The following is a 26,876-nucleotide window of genomic DNA, read 5'->3' as shown; positions in this document are numbered from 1 at the left end:
CTTCTTCACATCTAGTGATCTAATGATCATTGGGGTTCTTACTAGAAATAATTTATTCATATAAAATCTCTTTAGGATTTTCTCTGCGTAAGTCTTTTGATAAATAAATATCCCTTTTGCTACATATTTGATTTGAAGGCCGAGACAAATTTGGTTTTCTCAAGATCTTTCATTTCAAACTCTTCTTTCAGAGCATTTATGATCGTTGGGATTTGTTAAGAAGATCCAATGAACATACACAACAATTATAATAAATCCAGACGCAAATTTTCTTATATAAATACATAGGCAAATATCCTCATTTTTAAACACCTTTTGCATCAAATACTATGTAAGACGGTTGTACCACATCCGTCTAGATTGCTTTAAACTATATAAAGATCTTTACAATCTAATCGAATATAATCCTTGAGATTTCTCTTTGGATAATTCAGATATCTTTAGTCCTTTAGAGACTTTCAAATAGATATCATAATCTAATAACCCATATAAATAGGTTATGGCTACATCCATTAGATGCATATTTAATTTATGATATACAGATAAGCTAATCAAATATCTCAAGGTAATTGTATCAACTACGAAAGAATAGGTCTCTTTATAGTCTATACCAGATCTTTCTGAAAAATCTTGTGCTACAAGTTGAGTTTTGTAGCATACAATTTCATTATTCTCATTTTGTTTTCTCACAACTACCCATGTGTATCAAACAAGTTTTACACCTTCTAGTATTCGTACTATAGAACAAAAAACTTCACGTTTTGCAAGGTAATTTATGGCTTCTTTTCACTTTTACCAATTATCCATTCGTCGACATTCTTAGATGGTTTTTGGTTCAAGATCCTCATTTTCATGTATAATATTTAGCACTACATTATATGCAAATATATCGTCGGCAATCATTTCTCTTTGGTTCTATTTTCTCCTATAAAGACAAAATTTATTAAAATTTATTAAGATCTTATCATTTTGACAAATTTCAAGTACCTCAACATCTTTCGATGTTTCAATTATATTGTGACTTTAGACAACTGTATGTCTACATCCTCCTCAACAGAAAGTGTATTTGCCTCTTTATCATAATTTGCCCCTCTTCTTTTTCAAAAATTTTTATCTTTAGAACTGATTGATCTACATGCTTTTTATAGGTCATTGTCAACAAGAATGTTAGCAGACTTGAAATTTCTGTGAATCACAGCCGGCTGACATTGCTCTTGCTCATGCAAATACCTTGTCAGAAGACAAGAAGAAACATTAGATTTCTCATTCAGATCATCAAAGATTTGTGTCTTTCAAATATGTTAAATCAAGGAAAGACTTTCCCATGCTTCAGCTTCCAATTATCTTTTTGCATATGCTTCATTTGGTTTTCAGAAAGATCCTAGAACTCTCTAAAGAGATTTGATCAGAAATTCATTGTTGTTAGAAAAAAGCCATCATTCTTGGGCCAGCAACCAACAGCTTAACCTTTAGGGTTGAATTGGTTTGCAAAAACTATTTAACTATTAAAATCTTTCACACAAAAAATAAAGCATAATGTGGCAAGTATTACTAGCCATGAAATTTTAATTTAGCATTTAACAATTTAACTTTGGAAGTATTAGCAAAGTTGAAATAAAGCTTCAACATCAACTACCATGACTTGAGCAAATTAATATCAGCAATTGAATGAATTCTCCAAGGAAAACTAATATTTTAGGCAGGATAAACCAGACTTGTGAAAATAAAAGATCTGAACCTGTTATAAGCCAAAGCTACAAATCAACAAGCTTGAGCAATTTTTTCTCTTAAAAACATAATGGTAACTTGACTTACTCTAGGGCCCTAGCCGCCCCAAGTGCTATCCGGATGCAAGCATTCCATGTGAGTCTTGTTTTAAATTCATCCTCTGATGGAGTGCCTCATTGAGTGATCCATTACTGCAATACTCGTATATCAGAAGCCTTTGACCACGCTCTGAACAGTACCCAATAAACTTGACGATTGTTACATGTCGTGTTCTATCAATGCCATTCACTAATTCAAGAAAATCCTCCTCCTCCTGGTGATCACAAACTCTCTTTTCAAGTTTCTTCACAGCAAGTACCTACAGTTCATAATAAAATGTTCTCATTGAACCCAAAATAAGGGAAGGAAAAAGATCAAGTGTCAAATTAAGAATCCAATCAAGTCATCAAAGTCGGATTGTTTTATCAGGGTAAAGAGAAATCGATATGCATCATTAATCTATTTATCATGTCATTCCCAGAACATCTTGGCAGAATATGAAAAGCAGAAGAGAAAACGGCCTAGCCAAGCATAATAATTAAATAAAACATGTTAAAATAACTTCAGTGTTTTTCAAGAATCACAGAACAATCGAAGATCTAAGCAATATAATCGGCCCAAAGAAGATGAAGACATGTATGCAATAGAGATGTACAAACCCAGTGACAAAAGAACTTTGTGGTTGTTCTCAGGTATTAAACTCCCATGTTATCACGCAACAACAATGCATCGCAACACAAACCACAAACTATAAGAATAAAAAGATAACAACAATCACTCCTTTTTGACAATGTGTGACTTCACATACTAGAGATGTTTAAACATGGAAAATATGACAAAGTAATATCATCTGTCCAGCAAAAAGAACAATTGGGAGAAAAAAAATGGAAGGCATATGTACCAATCATGTTACTATAAATGAAGATATAAAAGAAAAAATATGTGTAACTTAGTTTCATCAGTAAATTCTGTATAAATGCAACTGATGAGAAACAGTCTCACCTTCATTCTTTTGTGTTGTTCAACATATTAGATTTTCTATTTTGATCCTTAATTCAAAATATATAGAAGCATTACTCACTAACTATAGAAGCACACCTTTCTTATATATATATAATCAAGGATAAAAAAACAGGACAATGCTGAACACAGTCTTCAAAGTTTATAGTTACAACTCCTAATAAGCTAAGAGGTAACAAACTCTCTATTTAGCACAAACAAGAAGGTTGTAAACTATAATGTGACTAAGGTTGTAAACTAAAGTGAACACAGTTCCTACAAATTTATTTAGCACCTCCACTGAATCTCAGAAACATTATCTTATTGTATCTAGGATTCTTCCAGCAATAACCTCTTGCATCAAAATGGAGGTGGTGGTGGATCAATACTCAAAGTTCCGTCCAGTACTGCCACTACATCCTCCATTGAAGGCCTTTGATGTTCATTGCTTTGTAGGCACCAGAATGCGATTCTCAAAACGCGCTCAAGTTCATTTGAATTGGCACCACCTTGAATTCTTTTGTCAATCACATTTGCAGCATTCCCTTCTATCAATTCTTTATATGACCACTCACAAAGATCACTTTGATCTCTACATCCGGTCAATAAGGTTAGGACTAACATGCCGAAATCTGCTATGTCTCTCTTGGCAGAAAAGGCACAGTACACTGCCTCGCCGTCTACTATTGCAAACCCAGATTCGCTCACCTTGGCTTTTAAGTTCTCATCCAACATGACATTTTCACACTTCAGATTTCCATGACTTATGAACTCCCTGCATTCAGAGTGAAGATAATTAAGGGCCTGGGCCACGCTTAAGCATATGTCAACCCTTTTTCTCCAGGTCAGTTCCTTGCAAAGAGCGGAATCATCTATATACTTCTCAAGAGAACCGTTTTTGACGTACTCGTAGACCAAGAATCTATGATTGGACTCGCAACAATAGCCCTCCAGCTGCACAAGGTTCTTGTGGTGGATGCCTCCAATCTTCAGAACAGCAGTCCGGAACTTCCTTGCATCTATGGATGCAATCAGCTCTTTAACAGCAACTGGGAATTTGTTTAGTAGCATGCCCTTGAACATATTTGGCCCAATTCGATCTTTGAAATCCTCAGTGACGCTCTTGATCTCTGAAAAAGATAACAACACAACTAGGCCCTTTAAATTTGTGTCTGCGGAAGGTAAATTGTATTTGCATCTAGTAGAGGTTTTCCTTTTGTAGATGAAAAGATAATAATAACATCCGAGTTGAAGGACAACACCGATGATAATTGTGGCTAAGGATATTCCTATTAGACAAGGAACACAAGTATGAGGATCTTCTTCTGTTGCAGGTGAGCTTTGACATGGGAACTTTAGGGCAGATGTAGATGAGCAACTCTTGACAAATGATACCACGTTTGGAGACGGATCTAAATAGCCAGTGACATACTCAGATTTCTTTATCGAGCACTGGGGAAGAACATGATTAGAAAAGGTTGCGGCAGTACAACTAGAGTCATTCTGGCACAATTGCATACATTTATTCACGCTAGTCATGATAGCCGGACCATCAATAGGGTAAAGCCCATATAGGTGTATGTGCCTATATGCGACCATAGTGGAACCATGTTTACACTTTTGTTCATATGGAATGAAACAAGTCTCATCAGTGTCCGTCTGGTTGAAAGGGCACACACAATCAGCAGTACCACAGGAAGACAAAACACAGACCCCCCGTTTACCGCAAGTCGCAAAAACCTTGCACTGGTTCTGAACAGCTTGCCAGACAGATTTCCATGACTGCAAAGCCTCCACCCACGAATATAAGCGGAGATTGCCATCCACATCTATCCTAAGAAACCGGTATTTAACATATTCATCGTGGTCTTCTCCAAACACGGTCCAAACAACATTAAGATTTTTGTCTAAAAGTTGCAGAGCTCCATTGTTTGTTACATATGCAGTGAGATTCGGAACAGAAGGGTTTTGGCTTGTCCAGTAGGGAATAATACCTTGCCAAAGGAGCATCAAGTGTCCCGAAACATTCATAGACAGGGTGTAGTAACTGGACAGTAGATTCGTACTTGCAGCTTGAAGCATCTTATCACAAGATAGAAACTGTCCTGGGAGAAGCGTATCATCTGGACTATCAAAACTTTGCCAAATGACCTTTTGCTCTCTGTCGATTAGAACAAGATTTCCATTGTCAAGAAGAGAAGCCGACACGACACCCTTGTTACTGGTTTGGCTGCTCCATGAAGGCATTCCCTGATCATCAAACAGGACCATTTCACCATCTGTGGTGAAAAGGAAATAGGACATGTTACCTACTCCATACAGAAAGTCAGCACTCCACACCATTCTTTGTTGACTATACGGTATAGACTTGTCGCTGAAACGAATGCCAAAACTAAACTGGCCAGGCTCATCCGAAATCTTAAGAAATCCAATGGTAAAATTACCATTTTTGGAAACCCAGCTGCCATTGTCAACCACCGAAAGTCTAGAACCTAATGGTATCTCAGCCCTCACAGCATGATATAGCAAGAAGCATATGAAAACACATAGCAATAAACCGCTCTGTTCAATCATATCTATAAGGGTTCTAAGGGTTCTGAAAGGGTGTCACTGAAACTGAAACGAAAAATAAAATAAAAGGAAACTCGTTCGAACTGAGAGTTTGGGGGACAGGAGAGGGGTTGGAACGATGGAATTGGAGTTGATTTTTGTTTTCTCAAGGGAAAGTACGGCAGCGAAAATTAATAAAATAAATTAGAACTCTCATTCAATTTCTCTGAATCATTATTTTCTCTTCTATTCTCTTCTGTTTTGATTTAGCTTTATTCGTGCTTATCTTGTTTGTAATGTTTGATAGATAGTTTGTAGTGTGTTTCCAGAAATGCAGAAAAGTTCAGAATATTTGTAAAATTAGAAGTGAGCAAAAGAGTTAACAATTAATTGTTCATACTAAAGTAGAAAAACAGCAGCAGCTTGATTACCTGGGTCGCACACCACCACCGTACCGTCGGAAGCTCCAACTTGATCTCATTCTTTCATTAGTTTCTCTTCTTCACGCGGCAGCCATAAAGCTTCCTGGGTTCTCTTTCAATGGAAGCCATGAAAGGGTACTCTACAAACATCAGCGCATATCTCATTGACACCCGCAACTTGCTCGCCTGGTCACTGGCTCCGGCGGTGTCTTCGGTCTCACCAGCTGTCATGGCGGTGTCTTTGGCGTTGTTTTCATCCATTTTTGGAATTTTAGAGCCCGAGGAATGGGGAGAGAGAGAGAGAGAGAGAGTGAGGTAGGTAGAGTTTTTGTTTTTTCTTTCTTGTTTTGGGGTAGCTACACGCGTAGACATTTATTCTTTCCTTATATTGTGTCCCGTACTCCAGTGACTCGTGATTCCAGTCATTTTCATTTCCATAATTTGTCATGGAGTAAGACTTTCAAGATATTTTTGGAAGCTAAGTACAAAAGGAATAAAATGAGAAAGAAAGGATTATTCTGAACGCAATTTACCGGGGTGCCCAATTCGTGCCCAGAGTTGGTGAAGCTGCAGCATCACCATTACTCCAAGAGCCAAAAGGAGACATGCCTCTCAATTATCAACATTAGTCAATTAATAACCCATATTTCTAATTAAAATTTTAAGCAATAAACAATTTTATCTGCTTTTATAATTGTCTACAGTATAAAGGATAACTTATTACTTCTAAATATGATAATTTTTTTTAGATAAATATTTTACAACAGATAGATATGGAGTGTTTAATATTATTGTAAATTTAAAAATCTTACGTTTACAATAAACAAAACTTTATATTTATTGTTAGAGAATAATTAGAATCAATTTAGATCAATTAGTATTATTTATATTTATATAGTATATTTGTATATTAATTGTAGGATTTTATATTTTTATTACTGTAATTCTTTTTAGCACGTATATATATTTCTTGTATATTATACTTTTATACACAATTTTGAATAATACACAATTCTTTCTCCAGTTTAGTCTCTTGTTTCTAACATGGTATTAAGAGCATATGTTTTTTTTTTCTTTACAAATTTGTCCATATCCCTTTTGTTTTTCTCTTCTGACAGTATTTTTTGTCTTTGATTTTTGTTTATTTCTCGACGCTTTGGTTCGTCACCGTCCTTACCATCGTCTTCGTCTCGTCATCATGAGTTCTACGAGTCCCGAAACGTCGCCAAAAACCTCCTCACACGCCGCCGAAAGTCCCTGCCGTCACCAGTTTCTTCTCCTTTCCAGATTCATTCCACGCCGCCGGATTGGGCCCTTGATCAACGGCCTAGACGCTCCCATGTGTCACGCCTATGCTTGTCCACACCCAACCCGCGACCGCATCTGCTCCGACCCACCAGACCCGCACCTGGACCTGATCCGGCCCGTTGGTTGATCCACGTGTCTGTGTCAACGCTGACGTGGTTCTTTCCTCCATTCAGGCGTTACCACGTGGCATCCATCTGCTGATGTGGCAGATAGTGGGATCCTCTCTAAGATTTTTTTGGTGAACTCTTTTCGATTCTACCCTCTATTTTCTCATTTTCTACTCTGAAATTGTAATTTTCTCTCCTCTCTTTGATCTCTATATCTACTATTATGGAAAAGTCAAATGCTTTTGCTACCACAGACAGAAAGGATGAATTCTGTCGAAACTGTAACCATTCTGGGTACCTCTTCTCAGACAGTCCTTCTGTTGAATGTCGCACATGCCACCAGAAAGGTCTCATTAACTACCATTATTCACAGCTGTTCTTCCATTATTACAAGCTCTCGGGACATTTGATTACTGCTTGTTCTACTCGTCTACCATGTCCTGATCAACTCAAGTATCATTCTCGTCCCAACTTCTCCAAGATTGTGCCTGCTTCTACTGTTTTTGCTACTACTAAATCTACCACCTTTGCTCCTCTCAACCCGGTTCCTATCTCTCTATCTGATATTGCGTCTCTTCTTCAGCATCTTCTTTCCCTTTCTGGTAATACTCCTGCTGCCTTTTCGACTACTCCAAATAATTCTAAATGGTATTTTGATTCTGGTTGCTTTAATCACATGTCTCTTTTGCGTCATCTTTTCTCGTCTTTGTCTACCACTATAAATGCACCTTCTGTCAATATTGTTGATGGTTTCCTCTTGCATGCGAGACACAAGGGTTCTATTTCTCAGTCAACTCTTACTCTCCCTGATACTTATTATATTCCCAAATTAAACTTTAATCTTCTTTCTGTTGGTCAACTTGTTGATCTCGGTTTTGATGTTAATTTCTCCATTTCTGGTTGTCATGTGCAGGATGGCCGGACGGGATAAATCATCAGGACTGAACGTAATGTCAGAAGGTTGTTTAAACTTGAGAATCTTCATGTTCCTCTTGAGACAAATCTCTGTGCTGCTTCTTCTCCATCTACCCTTCACTTGTGGCATCACCGTCTTTCCCACAGCTGCTTAGAAAAATTGCATCCTCTTGTATCTCAGGGGGTTTCAGGTTAGGTTAATAATAAGTCTTTTAATTGCATTTCTTGCCAAACTGCCAAACAACTTGCTTTATCTTTTCTCAATAATTTATCTCTTGCTTGCTTCCCTTTTGATCTTATCCACTCTGATGTTTGGGGCCTCGTTCCGACCACTTCTATGGGAGGGGCTCGGTATTTTGTCATTTTTGTTGATGATTATTTCTGCTTTACTTGGATTTATTTGATGACTAATCACCATGTGCTACTTCAGATTTATATTACTTTCGCCACCATGATTAAAACTCAGTTTTCCAAGGTCATTAAAGTTTTTTGACGCGATAATGCTATGGAATACCATGACTCCAAACTTTTAAACTTTCTTGCAGAATAGGGTACTTTGTCTGAGTATTCTTGCCCTGGTACGTCTCAATAAAATGGCCGAGCTAAACACAAATACCGTCACATTCTTGACTCTGTTCGTGCAATGCTTATTTCCTCTTCGTGTCCTGAGCATACTTGGGGTGAAACTGTTCTTACTGTTGTTCATGTCATCAATAGACTTCCTTCTTCTATCCTTGGTAACATTACTCCCTTTGAGTGTCTTTATCATACCTCTCCAGATTACAGTTCTCTTCGGGTTTTTGGTTGTGTCTGTTTTGTTCTTCTTTAGCCTCATGAACATAGTAAACTTGAACCTTGGGCTCGCATGTGTTGTTTCCTTGGTTATGACACTGAACACAAGGATTATCGTTGTTGGGATCCTCTCTCTAGATGTATTTGTATATCTCGTCATGTTGTATTCTGGGAGCATCACATGTTTTCTAAGTTCTCCTCATTTGAGTCCATTCCTCCTACTCAGTCACCATTTTTTACTAACCCCAATGTTGATCTTTTTCCTAGTGATGATTCTACAGGTTCTATCTCAAGTCAACTTCTACAGTCTCCTGCTCTTCCGCTTTCTCCATCTCTCGATGATTCCAGACCGGACGATGATCATGCTCTTACTGTCACGCCTCCTCCTTTCACTCGTTCTTCTAGGGTAAGAAATCCACCTCCTCATCTTCTTAATTATCATTATTTTTCTACTATTCTTCATCACCATGAATCTAAGTCATTCAGAGAAGCCTCCACAAATTTAAGTTGGTAGCAAGCAATGCAGGAAGAAATTCAGGCACTTGAAAAAGCACACACTTGGGACTTGGTTAATCCTCTCTCTGATCAGGAAGTTGTGGGTAGTAGATGGGTATACAAGATCAAGAATCGCTCTGATGGTTCTATTGACTGTTATAAGGCACAATTAGTTGCTCAAGGTTGTACGTAAGAGTATGGTATTGATTATGAAGAGACTTTTGCTCCTGTTGCTCGTCTCACATCTGTTCGATCTCTCTTGGCCATTGCTGTAGTCAAAAAATGGTCTCTCAATCAGATGGATGTGAATAATGCTTTTCTTAATGGGGATTTGAAAAAGAAGGTCTATATGAAATCACCTCCGGGTTATCCTTGTCTTTCTTGCAAAGTCTGTCTCCTTCGCAAGGTACTTTATGGTCTTAAGCAAGCCCCTCGTGAATGGTTTGACAAATTTAGCACCACTATGTGCAATCTCAGTTTCACTTGAAACCCTCATGAGAATGCTCTCTTTACTCGTAAAAGTGGACATGGAGTTGTTATTCTACTTTTGTATGTTGATGACATGATCATTACTGGAGATGATGTTGATGGTATTTCTGATCTCAAAGCCTCCATTCACCATATTTTTTAGATGAAAGATCTTGGTTCTCTCAGTTATTTTCTTGGTTTAGAGGTCATATCCACAGATGATGGCATCTATTTCACGCAGGCTAAGTATGCTTCAGATCTTCTTGCTCGCGCTGGGATTACAGATAGCCGCACTGAGTCAACTCCCCTTGAGCATAATGTTCGATTTACCCCTATGGATGGTACTATTTTGGATAATCCTACTCTTTATCAACAGTTAGTTGGAAGACTCGTCTACTTAACTGTCTCCCGACCAGACATCGCCTTTCCGGTTCATGTTCTTAGCCAACTCTTGTCAGATCCTCGTACTACTCACTATGCGGCAGTTATTCGCATTCTTCGCTACATTAAAAGCACCCTATTTCATAGCCTTTATTTTTCTGCCCATTCATCTTTATCCCTTCAGACGAACTCAGATGTTAATTGGGCTGGTGATCCTACTGATCATTGTTCTACTACTAGTTATTGTTTGTTTCTTGGTAATTCTCTCATTTCATGGCGAGCTAAGAAACAAATGTTCACTGCTCGATCAAGCACAGAAGCTGAATACCGTGCTCTCGCTGACACCACTGCTGAGGTTGTCTCGATTCGTTAGCTTCTCGAAGACTTGGGTGCTCCTCAATTATCCTCGACTGATGTTTTTTGTGACAATCACAGTGCTATTCAGATTGCCCATAATGATGTGTTTTATGAACGCACCAAACACATTGAGATTAATTATCATATTGTTCGTCAATGTATCCTTATTCATGTTGTTCATCAACGTATCCTTATTGATGTTGTTCGTCTCATTGCTATTGGAACACTGGATCATACTGCTGATATCTTTACAAAGACTCAGCATTCGACTTGTTTTCGGACTCTGATATCCAAACTCAAGATGATATCCTTAGTTCCCACTTGAATTTGAGGGGGAATGTTAGAGAATAATTAGAATCAATTTAGATCAATTAGTATCATTTATATTTATATAGCATATCTGTATATTAATTGTAGGATTCTATGCTTTTATTATTCTGATTCTTCTAGCACCTATATATACCTCTTGTATATTGTATTTTTATACACAACTCTAAATAATATACAATCCTTTCTCCAGTTTAGTCTCTTATTTCTAACATTTATATCCTTAAAAAATTTTATCACTAGCGATGTATTTAGGCAGGGACTAATATTTTTTAACTTAATTTTTATGTGGATTGTCAAATCGATCATTCATGGTAAAATTATCGACCAATTTAGTGGTTAAGCGTTTTCAAAAGTACCTGATAGCCTAATCTTTCTTTTTATCCACTTAATAAATTGGTAGATAATTTTTATTTAATGACAGATTTAGTAACCAAATAGTATAACTTTGAATCGTCCACCATTATAAAGGTACCAAATGTGGTGTAAGACCAGACTTTTCCGTTGATGACGACAATTTTCACAATGGTTGCATTAGGCCCGTTTGTAAAGTCGTGCAAGTAGAACACTGGGGTTGTTTAGAACTTGTTTGGAAAATCATGGTCATGGTGATGAATATCATAAGCAATAATGTTGTCATGGAGAAGGGTTTGATTGGTGCCATGGTTTTTTTGGGTTAGTGCATCACACAGGTCGAAAGGTTCTTTCTATAATTATATTGATTTACTTTACATTGTAACGCACAAAAACAGTAAAAATAAAACAAAAATAAATAAAATACAACAAATTAAAAGCAATAAGACATTTATATACAAAAGATGTCCTTGCATTGTCTTGCAAGTTGCAACTTATAAAAGAACATAGAGACAGGGTAGCTTTTTATATCCAAAAGAGGCATTCTTCTTCACTTGTGTTTGAATTTTGCGTGCCTAGAAAACCAAGTTTTCTAGAAAGGGTGGTCTCTCCTAAATGGCCTGCTAAAGGGATGCACTGATATGGCCGTAGCCAGCTCTGCATCTTCGGACTGAACCAATGATCCTTTTTTGGACTGAACCGTACATAGCTAATATTCCTATTTTACACAATAAATAAATAAAATTGACAACTGTTATATTATATATTTTCCAAGCCTAAAATTATGTTATCTTTATTTAATTTGCCCAAGTTAGTATATGGTAGAATATTCTGTACAATAATGTTTCGCATCCATATAATTTCTCTAACTAAGTCAACCAAGTTTTTTTTTTCTTTACGCATCTACCACCTTTAAACGTAAAGCTTCTCTTCCTTCTTCTCTACTCTAATTTCTCTGATTTTCTTCTTCATTTTCTTTAACGTAAAACTACATTTTTTTCTTCGTTTTCTTATTCAATCTGCATTGCATTTATCTTCTTCGTTTTCTTCTTCGATTTGCATTGCATTTATGTTCTTCATTTTCTTCTTCGTTTTTAGATTTCAACAGTGTATCAAAACAATGAATGCTTCAAGTTCAAATCAGAGTGATTTGGATTATTCTTTTGAATCGAATCTATTGGATGAAGTTTGGATTATTCAATTTTGAATTGAATGGAATGGAATGCAATCCCTAAATCCAAATGTTTATGAATACAATTTTTTGTTTATTTGGTATTGTACATTGGTTTCATTTTGATAATATTTTCAATTCATTCAAGACGCAGATATTTTTTAATTTGAAATTATAATGGACAATTTTTGGTTCATTTGGTATTATACAATGGTTTCACTTTGATACTATTTTTCGGTTCATTTTACAGTCTAGGTGTATTGTGGATGAACAATTTGTCCCAAAAGTTGGGATGACTTTCAAGACACTAGAAGAAGCTGGCAGGTTCTACAAAGATTATTCCGAACTTGGTGATTTTTCTACGAAAATAAAGAACACCACTCGGAAGGGAGATGAGATTAAGAATCAACTAATTATGTGTAGTAGAGAGGGGAAGTGAAAATCCAAGATATCTCCAACTCTGAAAACAAACCCCTCAGCTGGAATGAACTGTCCAACAAAGATTTACGTACATATATTGAAGGACATTGGTCTTTGGATAAATTCGAAAGTTGTTCTAAATCATTCATACCCTTGTTGTCCAGATGGAGTAGAGAAGCTTAAACAACACAGGGAGTTAAGCATGTTTGTGCGTTGTACCATTAAAAACAATGAGGAACCCAGAATCAGACCGAGTAAAGCATATCAGTCATTTGTAGCAGCAGTGGGCAGTTATTGCGAACTAAGTTTTATCGAAAAAGATGTGAGAAATTACATTACAAGGGAGGTATGAAATATTTCCGAATAAGACGATGCCAAAGAATTTGGCAATAATACTTATTAAGAATGAAAGAGAAGAATCAAAATTTCTTTTTCGAGCTTAACCTTGAAGCTGATCACTCCATCAAAAATGCATTTTGGGCCGATGCAAGAAGCATGACTGCCTACGAGTATTTTGGAGATGTTGTTTCATTTGATACCACTTACAACACAAACAGGTATTCGGTTCACTACAATATAGTTTTCAGTTGACAGAGCCAACACATTTTGGTTCATAATTGTTGTGAGTGCCCATTTTTATAGGTACAATATGGTTTTTTGTTCTTTTGTGGGAGTGAATCACCACATTCAGTCGACAGGAGGTAACATAATTTCCAAGGAACATTGATTTGCTTTTAATTAGGAAAAAATCGCTTGTGCAGTTTGCTAATATATGATTTTTTTTTTTTTTTGCAGTTAAACTTTTTAGACGGTGGATTAGTGATTCAGTCAAGCTCCAACCTTTATGATGAGTAGAATATGAATTATCCCGGAAAGGATTATAGAAGTTTTGGTTTTTATTAATATAAATTTTGATTCATGTATTACTAAATTTCGATTCATCTGGGTTCTAGTCATATAATGAGGGTTAATTTTGATTTTATATTATGTTTTATTGAATAGTCACTTTTTTTTTCTCTTTTCAAATGTAGCTTCTACAATTGTGTTATGTCAAACGGTTTCTGAAATTGAATAATCATATATACATTGTTTTCGATTCATTTCGGTTCATTTGTATTTTTGGTGTTCTTGATGTTTGATAAATATATTGAATCCATTCACTGTGAACCTAGATTCATTCAATACAGTCCACACAGTTCCATCAAACATATACATTAACATTAACATTAACATTAATGTAACACCCTCACTATCCGAATGTCATACTTCCGGCTGCGCCACTCTGATAGATTGGGCATTACTACAACTCTAAACATATTTAATACTAAAATAGGAGCCTGTTTAAAACTTAAAACTGCATAACCTTTCAAAAACACTTTTTCGTGAAAACATAAACATACATATACATACAAACCAGATACAATACCTTACGATATATATATACATAACACTAGCTTACAAACATACATATCATAATTTCCTATCTCTCTTACAAACTTAATAAAGGTAAAGGTGAGGGAAAAATAATAGCTAAGATGATACAAAAATACCGATTAAACAGAAAATGAACATAAACTCTTCTGAAGCTTCGTCGTCCATATCCTGAAAAGGAATAACCTGTAGGGGAATGAGAACGTCATCCTCGCTTGTTCTCACTACAGGGTTACAGAAATCGCTATAACAAGATACGTAAAATAAAACTATTTTTAGAGTACAGTGATCATTGCTTGTCTTATGAGTCTTTCCAAAAATCATGGGTTCACATTCGAAATCCATAAATCCTTTTTGAAGACTTAGCAAATTTCTCAAATATTTTAAAACAAAACCTTTTTCCCTTTTTGTAAAATCTGAAATGATTTTCCTAGACAGTATGAATGACCAACATGTCCCAAACATAGATTCAATTAAGTCTATGCTGTAAGAGTTTGATTTTTCATACTTTTCTAGACCACAACCATGAAAGCAGCTACCTACGCAGTATAAATGATCATCCCGTTCCAAGCATAAGTTCATTAAGTCTATGCTGAACCGGTCAGATACTTTATACAAAACTAGAACTCAACATACCAACCACGGCCTCAAGCCCATCCAATCCAACACGGCCCCCGGCCCAAACAACTCAATCATCAACCAATTCATCACAAACCAACCAATCAAACACAATCACAATTAATGTAGTTCAAGCACAATCAATAGCAATTACAACAATTATAGCAGTTAGCAGTTAACATAAGTATTCACATAGGCAAACCAATTACAATATGCACACCCAAATAATGTCACATAAATGCAAATGATGAATGTTTGTCCTACTCGCTGTGATATCATAGTGTTGGTTCAACTGCTAACCCGACACATCTCCATGGAGATGTCGCCCTTCGAAATCATCAATGGAAACCCCCGAGATATAGTGCTCGGATCATTGTCCAGGATTTTGCGCCTACACGCTCTATAGATCCGAAGAGATGCGAGCGGGATACTCTTGCCTCTGACCGTGCATCTCAACGTAAGCGGGATTTAACCACCGTCCTTACGCAGCCGCCGCTACCTCGACAGGTGGGATCCAACCATCGTCCCTGCCAGGCGCATAGCGTCTCATATTTCAATCTCATCTCAGCATAAGCGGGACGCACCCGGCCCTTACGCCTACCAACAATAACTCATCAATCTTGATGATATCCATAATCAATCAGGCTTAATAACTTATTTCAAATTCATTCTTGGCCCATTTACTTTTAAATAACAAACGTATTCAATTCACATTTTGCCAAGAATCACTTTTCAAAACGGAGCCACTTTCCACATTTTTCCAACACTTCCAAACAATCTCAAAACCATGCCAAGTTCAAAATCTCTTTTCAAAGACTCAAAATCATTCATTTCTAAATCAAGATTTGGTCATAAAATTCCTCAGCGGAATCTCAAGATTTCAGGGGAGAATAACCTAACTCATTTCTTAAATTCATTGAAAATTTCGAAAACTTTAACTTCTTGATTTGAATAAATAAAATTGAATTTAAACCAAAGCCAAGTCATGTATCCAAATATTCCGAACCAATTTCAAAACCAACTTACTTAAACCAAAACCAAATCATTTATACCGAAAACCAATTTCAGTTTCATTCTTAAATTTGTTTCCAAAGGCTCGGAATTGTTTCAGTTTTACTAAGTCAGAGTTTCAGAAAATACTTCAAACTCTTCCTAAAATGTCGTAAAGTGATATTAGGTAATCGAACTCTCCATTAAAACTCCTTCAAATTTGCTTACTTAATCAAATTCCAAAAACTTAATTATTTTCATCTTTAAATCAACTTTAAAACATGATTCTTTTCTAAAATAGTTTACATTCAAAATATAATAATTTTCTTAATAAAAGGGTTCAAACCTAATTCATTTATCGATAATACAGTTCAAGGCATAATCCATTCTTTTTTTTAAAACACCGTTTCAAATAAAGTCTCGGATTTTATAGAAATTTTCGGTAGCATCTTGACGAACGGACTCTTGCGTGGTCTAGAATTTTACAAATAAAGTCTCGTTGAAAGTATAGCTTCTAGACTGACAAGGAATCCTTTCGTACAAAAGTTTTGGTTGTCACAAGTAACAAACCCCTTTAAAATTGATAACCGAAGTATTTAAACCTCAGGTCGTCTCTCAAGGAATTGCAGGGAAGTGTGCTTATAATTGGTTATGGAAAAGTGTGTTTTGGGGTTTTGGATAGGAAACAAGAAAAGTAAATTGCAAAAGAAGTAAACTAATAACTAGAAAAGCTCTTGGCAGGGTATAAGAATTGGAAATCATATCCTAGTTATCCTTATCAATTGTGATGAGAATTGTTTATTGCTCCCACTTAGTTAACCCTTACTAAATAAAGGAAAGTCAAGTGGACTAATCAATTTGATTCCTCAAGTCCTAGTCAACTCCTAGGGAAAGACTAGCTTTAGTGGAATCCAAATTAATCAGCAACTTTCAATTATCAATCAACAAAGGAGTTTGATAACTCAAGTGTTACCAATTACTCAACCAAAGCCAAAAGGAGAGAAATCTAAATTAAATTAAAAGCATCACAACATAAATAGAAGAAAGCAATCATAAATCTTAAATACCTCAAATTGCATTAAATAAAGAAATCAAATCTAACATGAGAATTCATAAATTAAAGTAATAGAATAAATAAAAGTAGAAAAGAAACTAAATTAAAGGAACATTGAACCTGGATTGGAGGAGAAATAAACCTAAAACTAAGAGAAATCCTAAATCCTAAAACCTAAGAGAGAGAAGAGAGCCTCTCTCTCTAGAAACTACATCTAAAACCTAAAATTATGAATAATAGATTGTCTCCATGATTCCTCCACTCTGCAGCATCTAATCTGTGTTTTCTGGGCCGAAAACTGGGTCAAAAACAGCCCAGAAATTGCTGGGCAGTTGCAGTACGTCGCGCATGTCGCGCGTACGCGCCAGGTGCGCGTGCACGCCGATGGAATTTTTGCCAATGTGTGCGTGCGCGTGATGTGCGCGTGCGCGCCCCTAAACGCCAGATCAACTATGACAAATTATATATCGTTGCGAAGCTCCGAATGTTAGCTTTCCAACGCAACTAGAACTGCTTCATTTGGACCTCTGTAGCTCATGTTATGATCGATTGAGTACGAAGAGGTTAGGCTTGACAACTTTGCAATTCCTTCAATTTCTTGTATTCCTTCCACTTTTGCATGCTTTCTTTCCATCCTCTAAGCCATTCATGCCCTATAAAATCTGAAAACACTTAACACACATATCACGGCATCGAATGGTAATAAGAGAGGATTAAAAATAGTGAATTAAAGGCCAAAGAAGCATGTTTTCAATCATAGCACAAAATCAAGAAGGAAAGTGTAAAACATGTAATTTACATGAATAAGTGTGAGAATAGTGGATAAAATCCACTCAATTAAGCACAAGATGTACCACAAAATAGTGGTGCATCAAATCTCCTCTAAAACTTGGACTTCGCCACCCTTTCTGGGTCCCAACCAAACCAATCCTCAACTCTTTCCAACAGGTTCAAGACCAAATTAGTTTCCAATAAAACAAGAACTCAAACTTTCAGATTATAAAAAATCATTTCAAATCAACCAATCCAGAAATCTCCAATTTATCAAAAGCGAACATTATTTCAATCAAACAGGTAACCATATTCATTCAAGACAAAATCAGTCAATTCATAAGACTCATATCATCACTAGAAATACATTCCGCACAGCATATCTATTTATAACAATTCCAATTTAAAATAAACTAGTTTGTATAAAAAGCCCCTACGTCGTTCGCGATTCAACTATGCGACCAACTGCATTTCTATTCTTATCCCACAGCAACAGTATCAATACCGACCGTCCCCACAATAGCCACAACCGCTAAACACAGCCTTAGCTCAATCCTAAAACATTAATATCGTGTAAAACTCAATAATCTATAACAGAACAACAACTAAAAGAGTTTGGAACAAGGAACGACTCACTGGCTTACGAATAATCGAGAAAACAGAGCAACAGCAGTTCCAGTGATGACGCTGCACCTTGATGCCGTATGCAACAGCCATAGTACTCAGCAATCAAGACCCGTAACTCGATCCCAAACAAGGGCGAACGACTGAACTGAAATAACGGTAACTCCGATGGTGGTTCTGGTGATCACCGCCACGTTCCCAGTGACCCAAATGGCGGTGGAGGAGCTCAACGGCGACGGCGCCCGCAGATCAGCGTTGGTAGTAGGGTTTCAGGCGGCAGAGGCGGCGCGGAACTTCGGCAGCGGCGGCGCGGAACTTCGGCAGCGGCGGATCTGGCGGTGACGGCTTCTCCACGGCGGTAGAGACAACTGGAAGATGCGACGGCAGCAACCTACGCGATGGCGTCTTCTCCTCACCAGCGGTAAACCCTCGGCGGCGACGAGCACGGATGACGGCGAGCTAGGCTTCACAGACGGCGCGGTTCCCTCCTCCTTCGCGGCCTTCTCTCTCACCTCAGATCTGACCCGCGACGGCGACGGTGAAGACCTTGACGGTGAGGACGGCACGGGCTGGACGCAGGCTGGGCAGCAACGGATCTTCGAAGCCTCCTCGGCGCTGCTCGCTCTCTCCTCTTTGTCGGCGACGTGACAGTGGTGCACGACGGTGGCGATGGCGATGGCGAGGCCAACTGGTGCTGGCTCGTCCCTCTCTCCCTTACCTCTGCTCCCCCTTTCTTTCTTTCTCTCTTTTTTTGATGCGTTTACTAAAGGGAAAAACAAGTGTGGCGGCTAGGGTTGTATTTGGAATAAAGAAAAAATGTGTGTTAATTAGGGTTAGGGTTTGTATATAGAATTGGGGATTTTGAATTTGATTTGAGTAAAATAATTTTAATAAAATTGGAGCATAAAGTATTATTATTTGAAAAACTAATTTAATCTCTAAAGTTACTTTAAAATATTATTTGTGGTATAAAAATACTAATTGATTCTCAATAAATTACTCTAATTGAAAATATGGTAATATAATTAATTTTCTTTATCTTTAACTTAAAGTATTAAATGATATATAAATTAAATTATCAAAAATTAAATCATATAAAATTCTTATTATTTTATAACTACTAATTTTATAATTTAAATATAGAAAATAATCCAATAATTATAAAATTAGACAAAATTCTAATTTAAATAGCCAAACTTCATTATTTCTCTAATTTCTAGAAATTTAATCATGAATAGGAAAATAATCCATAAGTATAGAGTTTGGATAAAAACCTTAATTTATTTTAAATCCAATTAATCAAAATTGCCTTAAATTATTTTCAATAAAAAGAATTTTTGAAATTAAAACTATAAATAAATATATGATTTGAGATTAGTTCAAAATAGGACTTTTCAAAAGTCTGGGATCTTACAATTAACATTAACATTTACATTAACATTAACAACGAGTCAAAGAAGAAGTGTTTGTTCTTTTACAACGAGTTAAACAAATTAGTGTTAATTACAATTTCTTACAACGAGTCAAAGAATAAAACTATGACCTATTTACTTTCTATATCCCCGGATGAGAATTCACAAAAAGGACTTGAGAGAGCTGCGGATGGCTTTGGGATTCTTATGGCTTCAGATATGTCAATGACTGTCTCTCAATTTATTTACCTTGTCTAAGAGAATGGTTAGACCATATTCCTGTCTGAAAGTATCTATTTCTTCCTAATTTTCAATTGAAAGAAATTACTTAATTTGAACCCAAATGAAGTAAGAAATGAATCGAAATTTATTAATTTAGAAATTACTTACCTGTTTTCAGTTTTTACATTTATATTTTTGATCTTTTCAGGATCAATTGTTTCCAGCCATTTCATCACATATATCCCGCAATCATAACTAAGAAAGAAATAAAAAAGTAAAATGTAACGTCCCTTCCAGCAAAATACCTTGCTTAAGTCAGGGTATTTTTACTAGAAAGAACATTACATAACCTTTTCTAGTATTAACTACTTAATTACTGAGCCTTTATATCGATATTGCATTTTAAGTTTTAAGAAAATGCCGGAAAAATTTGTTTTTATTCATTAAAGTTATGTTTCAAAGATTTCCAACAAATAATAATCACATAAATATTATTAATAATAATTCTTATACAAAAGAAATCAAATGAAACTCAAATATAATATACTAAACCTACCCGTCTATGTAAAATAAAATCTCAAGGGACAACAGCGATGGGACAGTATGAAAATAATTAAAACCATAAAGAAAGCCTACTAATCGCTTGCAGCTTCATATTGTATCTTCAAACATGTGTCATTGAAAGGGTGGAAATTTTGGGGGTGAGAACCAAACCACATATTCTCAGTAGAGGTCGAGAATGCCGTGAAAGAAAAGAATAAAGCGCAAATAGTTAATTTCATTCAGAGATATTTAAAAGAAAACTATTTTCATTTGCCTTATGAATCCTCTTGAAAACCAACGGCTTAACTATCAAAATCCAAAACCTTCTTTAACAGCATCAGTTAATTATCTAAAATCTTAAACCCATATTTTTCTTTATAAAACTCTTAAAAGTTTTCCTAGACTGTATGAATGACCAACCTGTTCCAAGCATAGGTTCATTAAGTCTATGCTGAACCAGTTTGATTTTTCATACCTTACTAGTCCATAACATAAAACAAGTTACATAAGTCGTATAAAGGATCATCCTGCTCCATTGAGACAAGCTCCAACAAACACAATATAGCCAAGAACATCAGAGGCAGATACAAGGTATTTACAGAACGAAAAGGGTTCAGAGATAGTAGTTCTCATGGCTAGGGCTTAACTGACTCACCACTAATGATGGCGGCGACCAAAGATTCCGGCGGCGGCGGCGGCAGAGGAATGGTCCCTCCTCTGTGCATCACTCTCTCACACGTCTCGCCCTTCTTCTCTGCGACAACATCAAAGAAACCTCCTTTCCACTATTCAGTCCGTCCCAGCTACGGTGGTGACTTCCATCAAAGGCGGCAACAGCGATGGAACCTCCCTCTCCTTTCACACGGTGCTTCTCTGCCACAATCGCTCTCTCCTCTCACACGCGTCGTTCTTCCCCTTCCTGTGCGGCAATAACGGTGGCGGCGCTGGCGGAGATCAGACCACCACCGAGTGCTTCCCTTCTTCCTCCTCTCCTCTTCTTCCCCTTCGTCCTTCCTTCCTCTGGCCGTTCCCTTTTCTCCCTCTCTGTTTAATTTTAGAGGATGTGATATACGTTTGTTTTGGGAATAAGTGGTAAAAAATAAAGGAACGTGGATCATTAGGGAAAAAATGAGTGGCAATGTGCGTGTGTGTGTGTGATTGGTTAGGGAGTATACTTATTAGATCACAACAGTACGTATAAAATAAGAAATATAAGACTAGGAAAAATATATACGAGTAATATAACAATTTTACAAAACATTCATGATAGGATAACAATTTAGAATTCAAATATAATGCTATAAAGATTACTTTTAAAACGCGTAAGATTTTATCTATCAATCTATTAACAAGCTCAAATAATTATTTCTAATTTAAATTATAAAGTAAACATACTAATCACATTTTATAAAATACAGTTTAAACTCAAAATATTAATTATCTAAATTAAATCATGACCTTTCATTATTTTTCTATCATCGAGACTCTAATTTTAATTTATATAAAATAACTAGTTATAATGAAAATTGTGCACAAATACTAATTGACTTAAAATTAAAGTATTTATCAAAATCAATTTAATCATTCCTAATAATTAATCTCGAAGAGCTCAGACTAATAAAATAAGTCACAATTTATTTATAATAGGAGTTACTTAAATTAAAATATACAATCTTTTCTTATTTTTCAACTACTAAGAATATGAAAAATATTCAATTATAATAAAATTGCTTAAGAATCTTAATTGGTTTAAAATGAAATTATCTCCGAATCTATTTAATTATTTCTAATAAAGTAATTTCCAAAATTACAAAGTTTAAACTTAATAAGATAAAATCACAATTTATTCATAATTAGATTTTAAAAAATGCGGGATGTTACATTTTATCCAACTTACAAAAATTTTCGTCCTCGAAAATTGATATAAGATGGAGAAAAGATTTATATTCACATTCCTTTTTGAATATTTTAAAGAGACCGAGAAAATCATATTTTAAAGGCTCAATAATTAAGTAGTTAATACTAGAAAAGGTTACGTAATGTTCTTTCTAGTAGAAATACCCTGACTTAAGCAAGGTATTTTGCTAGAAGGGACATTACATAAAATATGATTAATAGGAGAGACACAGAAAAGCACAATAAAATTTATTAATAACAGTACTAGAGGAAAGAAAGATACATACGATGTTAGTTGACTGCATATCGTAATATACGGTGCTTCAACGCCCTCTCCGTTGTCCATCAAAGGTTCTGCCCTAGAATAAACCCTCATCTGGGATACTATTAAGCCTTGAAAAGGATACAAAAAGTGTATTTCAATTCAGTAGTAATTGAAGGAAATCAAGCCCACAAACAACTCTCAATTAGGATAATGAGTGATTGATAATGGCTAGAAATAAGAGATAACTTACAACAAATTTATCCAAAGCTATTCTTGACTGAGGTACTTCATTTTTCTTTCTCTTGACGGGATCAAGCACATAGAAGGTATTCTTCTTAACATCAGCAATCCACAACCACCAATAACCTCTATTGCAAACTGGTGCAAACAGTTAAAGTTTGAAAAAAGGATAGAATATTTTAGTCTAAATGATAGCAATTGAAAGAATTATTAAAGAAGTTTTTGAAATTACAACTTATAAATGGATGTGATGTCAGTTTTTTTTCCAGAAAAGGCAGGAATTCCTTAAATTCATTGATCCGGTAGGCCTTCTTAGTGTTTGGATCAATGTATTCAACATCATGCCTCCCCAACATTAAATTTTGCAAAATGAACCTCAGTTAAATCACAAATGAATTGAAATTACATCAGATTTGAACTAGCAGTAAAAAAAGCTCAATCATTAACAACACGTCAAATTCATTTCTGGATTCAAATGTATCTCAACTAAACTAAAAAATTAACCGAATTTGATTCATATTTGAACAAAATATCATAAACATTAATCCGCAAGAAAAGCACATTTTCAATTTATTTCTATATACAAATGAACTCAACTAAACTAAGAAATGAACCAAAATTACATCAGATTTGAATTAGTAGTCAAGAAAGCTCAATCATCAACAAAAACAAATCAAATTCTTTATCAAAAAATTATTTAAGGAATAAAAAAATTGGCTTACCACAATATTTTTCAGAGCTTCTTGCCCCATTTGTCTTGCGAAAGATTCTTGGCAAGCCTGGTGTTAGGGTTTCGGAGGGCAGCTGTATTAAACAGAAAAGAGTTCAATAATGAGCCGAAATTACTTCAGATTTGAACTAGTAGTAAAAAAAGCTCAATCATCAACAAAAACACTTCAAATTCTTTTCTGGATTCAAATAAACCTCAAATAAATTAGGGAATAAATTGAAATTACTATTATATACCATCAAAAGTAATGAAAATGATTTTAAGTAGAACTTACACATTAAGAGGAGCTTCTTGCTCCGATTGCCTTCTGGAGCTTTTTTGTAGGCTTATTGTTGGGGTTTTGGAGAACAGCTGTATTAAACAGAAAAGAGTTTAATAATGAAGTGAAATTACTATTATATACTATCAAAACTAGTAAAAAGGATTTTAAGTGGAACTTACACATTAAGAGGTGCTTCTTGCTCCGATTTCATTGCTAGAGTTTCTTCACAAGCCTGGTGTTAGGGTTTTGTAGGTCAGCTGGATTAAACATAAAAGTGTTTAATAATGAACTGAAATAATTATCGTATACCATCAAAACTAATAAGAAGAATTTTAAGTACAACTTACTTATTAACAGAAGCTTCTTCTGTTTGAGTTTTCCAAGGGACAGAGGTAATAGTCTTTTGATGTTTTATTATCTCTTCCACAATAGAACTTGGAAGAGCCATTGCAATAAAAACTTTAATGAAGGTAAACAAGCAAGAAGTTAATGTTGAATGATTAGAATAAGAACTCTTTTTATTAGAATAGGAAAATAAGTTGAAAAACTCATATATCCAAAGGTTGAGATTGAGTTTCTTCTCGAACCGCAAGGATTTGTTGTTGAGGATCAGGTGTTATGCTACTAATAATTAAACAAAAATTCCATGTGATTAATTAAACAAAATTATTAAACGTAAGTATTTGGTTCTGATAAATACTTCGGTTCATCTATTAGATTATTTGAGTTCATTTACATGCAAAAATCAATTAAAAATGTGTTTTTCTTGCTGATTGAATGTTTATGAGGTTTTGTTCAAATCTGAACTAGATTTGGTTCATTTGTGAATTGAGTTACGTTCATTTGATACTACTGTTATGTACTTGGAGTATTGACCAAATTTTTGTTCCTTACAGCAAAATTGAAAAAGATGACCGTCTCAAAAAAGGAGAAGCCGCATTATAATATAAGAATATATACATTAAAACAAATCTATTTTGGTTTATAAATATACTATAACATAATGTTTCAAATCCTTGCAGAAAACTCACGATCTGAGATAGTCACAAAATCAATAGCTAGGGTGTTCAAAGAATTGAGTGTAGAAAAGAAAACTATTGTTGAAGAAATGGGATTCGGTGTGCTGGCACATATTCTGGAATTGAACATCTCTCACAATCTCTTGAAGGAATTGATTTGTTGCTTTTATGTCTATCATGGATTCTTGGGCACTCTTTCTGGAAAAATATACATAATCCCTGTCAAAATAAGAGATGCGTTAGGCATAAATTTCGGCAGTATTATACTTTCCATCTTTTACATTTGTATTTTTTCTTTTTGATCTTTTTGTTATTTCTTAAGTTATTTCGGTTCACTCCTTGGTTTATTTGAGATTCATTTGAATACAGAAAATGAATTGGGCTTTTTGACTAATTTGTTTATATTAAAATATTGTAGGGGATCATTTTTCTGAAAAAGTTGCATACAACAAACTGAGTGAGAAATAGAAAGAGATTGTTGATGGCTTCAAAGGTGCTGCTTTGGCATCTTTGACAAAATCTGTCATTGATATGAGTTTTGAAGGCGAGGCAAACTTGCTGAAATTCAAGAGCACTTTTGTTGTCTTTGTCCAGAAATGCTTCTTGCTGTCGACAACAGTAAGCACCGTCTCCCTGATTCATAAATCTCCTGCCCTTCATGTGGACACAATCCGACGATGGAATTGGGTGTCTCATGTGCTGAGCTTCCTGATGAAGGGGATCAAAAGTTCAAAACCCAGAGAGCAGGAAAGAAACTCACGATTGATGGTCGTGTCTTTGTTTTAATGTTAATATATTTTTATGAAATGAAGTTCCGTGATCCAGAGGCAGATGATGCTCCGGGTCTACCATGGGTGGCGTACTGGACACGGAGGAGGCTACTCGAGCGGATTGCTTTGGAAATAAGTAATGACATGGTAATTAAAAAAATCATTTCCCTTGAAATTTCGGTTCAGATGCTTCTAAAAAATTGTGCTAACTAAAAATATTGGTTGATGATTGTAATTTCGTATCTTTTTTATTAAAAAAATACCCCTAAAAAATAGAGTTTACTTGAGGTTCAATTTTGAAGTAATTTCAGTTCATTTCTAGGTTTAATTAAGGTTCATTTGAATCCAAAAATGAATTTGATGTGTTTTTAATCCTGTGCTTTTAATCTTGATTGATGATTTTAATTTAGTATCTTTTTTATTGGAAAAAATACCCCCGAAATCCCTGTTGCATTTTTTAGAAGAAAGAAACGGCATGAAAAAAAAAAGAAAAAACAGAGTTTACAACCTCCAACTATGTAAGTTCAAATACTTACGTCTTTTTAATTTAGGTAATAATTTTTGTTTAATTAATCACATGGAATTTTTGTTTAATTATTAGTAACACAACACCTGATCCTTAACAATAAATCCTTGCGGTTCGAGAAGAAACTCAGTCTCAACCTTTGGATATGTGAGGTTTTCAACTTACTTTCCTATTCTAATCAAAAGAGTTCTTATTCTATGTGATTTGTTGTTGAGGATCAAGTGTTGTGCTACTAATAATTAAACAAAAATTCTACGTGATTAATTAAACAAACCTAGAACACTTGGATTTGCCAAGATATTTTCTCTTCAGGTGTTGTAAAGTATTAAGAGTTTCATATTTGGATTTTGTAAATGATCCACATTAACCTTGTGGTTAGCCAAAACTTGCAAATTTGACTTCAGAGATGAATTGATTCAAAGTGTTGTCTTCATAAGCATTTGCACAAATATTTTCAATTGTTTATATGAAAAATTTTATATTAAATGGGACTTCTCCTATCTCTTTCAGGAGTTCTATGAGTTTGCTTTTTAGGTTGAAGGTAGATTCTTGTTAATAAAGGTAAATGTATCCTTGGTTTATCCTATTTGTATCTTTTCCATGTCTTCCTCTGGCTCCGGTCTTGGCTGACCGTCTTGTCGTGCATCTAGGTCGACTATGAAGATTTTTG

At 35.3% G+C, this 26,876-nt stretch overlaps 1 protein-coding gene across 2 annotated transcripts; it reads right to left on the bottom strand.

The window, feature by feature from the left end:
* Positions 1-918: 918 nt before the first annotated feature.
* On the bottom strand, positions 919-6,098 carry LOC112737567 (G-type lectin S-receptor-like serine/threonine-protein kinase SD3-1). Of its 2 annotated transcripts, XR_003169011.3 has the most exons (3): positions 5,748-6,098; positions 1,816-2,086; positions 919-1,230 (listed from the first exon to the last, which is right to left on the bottom strand). XR_003169011.3 is itself a non-coding variant. In XM_029291480.2 (2 exons), exon 2 carries the CDS (start codon positions 5,035-5,037, stop codon positions 3,127-3,129), a length of 1,911 nt encoding a protein of 636 aa, XP_029147313.1. In that variant the 5' UTR covers positions 5,038-5,045; positions 5,748-6,096; the 3' UTR covers positions 2,853-3,126. The 2 variants fall into 2 exon arrangements, 1 of the variants encoding a protein (XP_029147313.1); XM_029291480.2 differs by lacking the exons at positions 919-1,230; positions 1,816-2,086 and adding an exon at positions 2,853-5,045 and having other exon boundaries at positions 5,748-6,096.
* Positions 6,099-26,876: the final 20,778 nt, after the last annotated feature.

Source organism: Arachis hypogaea, chromosome 13 (assembly GCF_003086295.3).
Source record: "Arachis hypogaea cultivar Tifrunner chromosome 13, arahy.Tifrunner.gnm2.J5K5, whole genome shotgun sequence".
In the NCBI taxonomy this organism is placed as follows: domain Eukaryota; kingdom Viridiplantae; phylum Streptophyta; class Magnoliopsida; order Fabales; family Fabaceae; genus Arachis; species Arachis hypogaea.
Note: the sequence above shows the minus strand (reverse complement) of the source record. Positions and strands in the feature narration are given on the sequence as shown.

Bases quoted from the DNA above. Each gene is read 5' to 3' on its own strand.
- LOC112737567 (XM_029291480.2), bottom strand. From the start codon at position 5,037: ATGGTCCTGTTTGATGATCAGGGAATGCCTTCATGGAGCAGCCAAACC.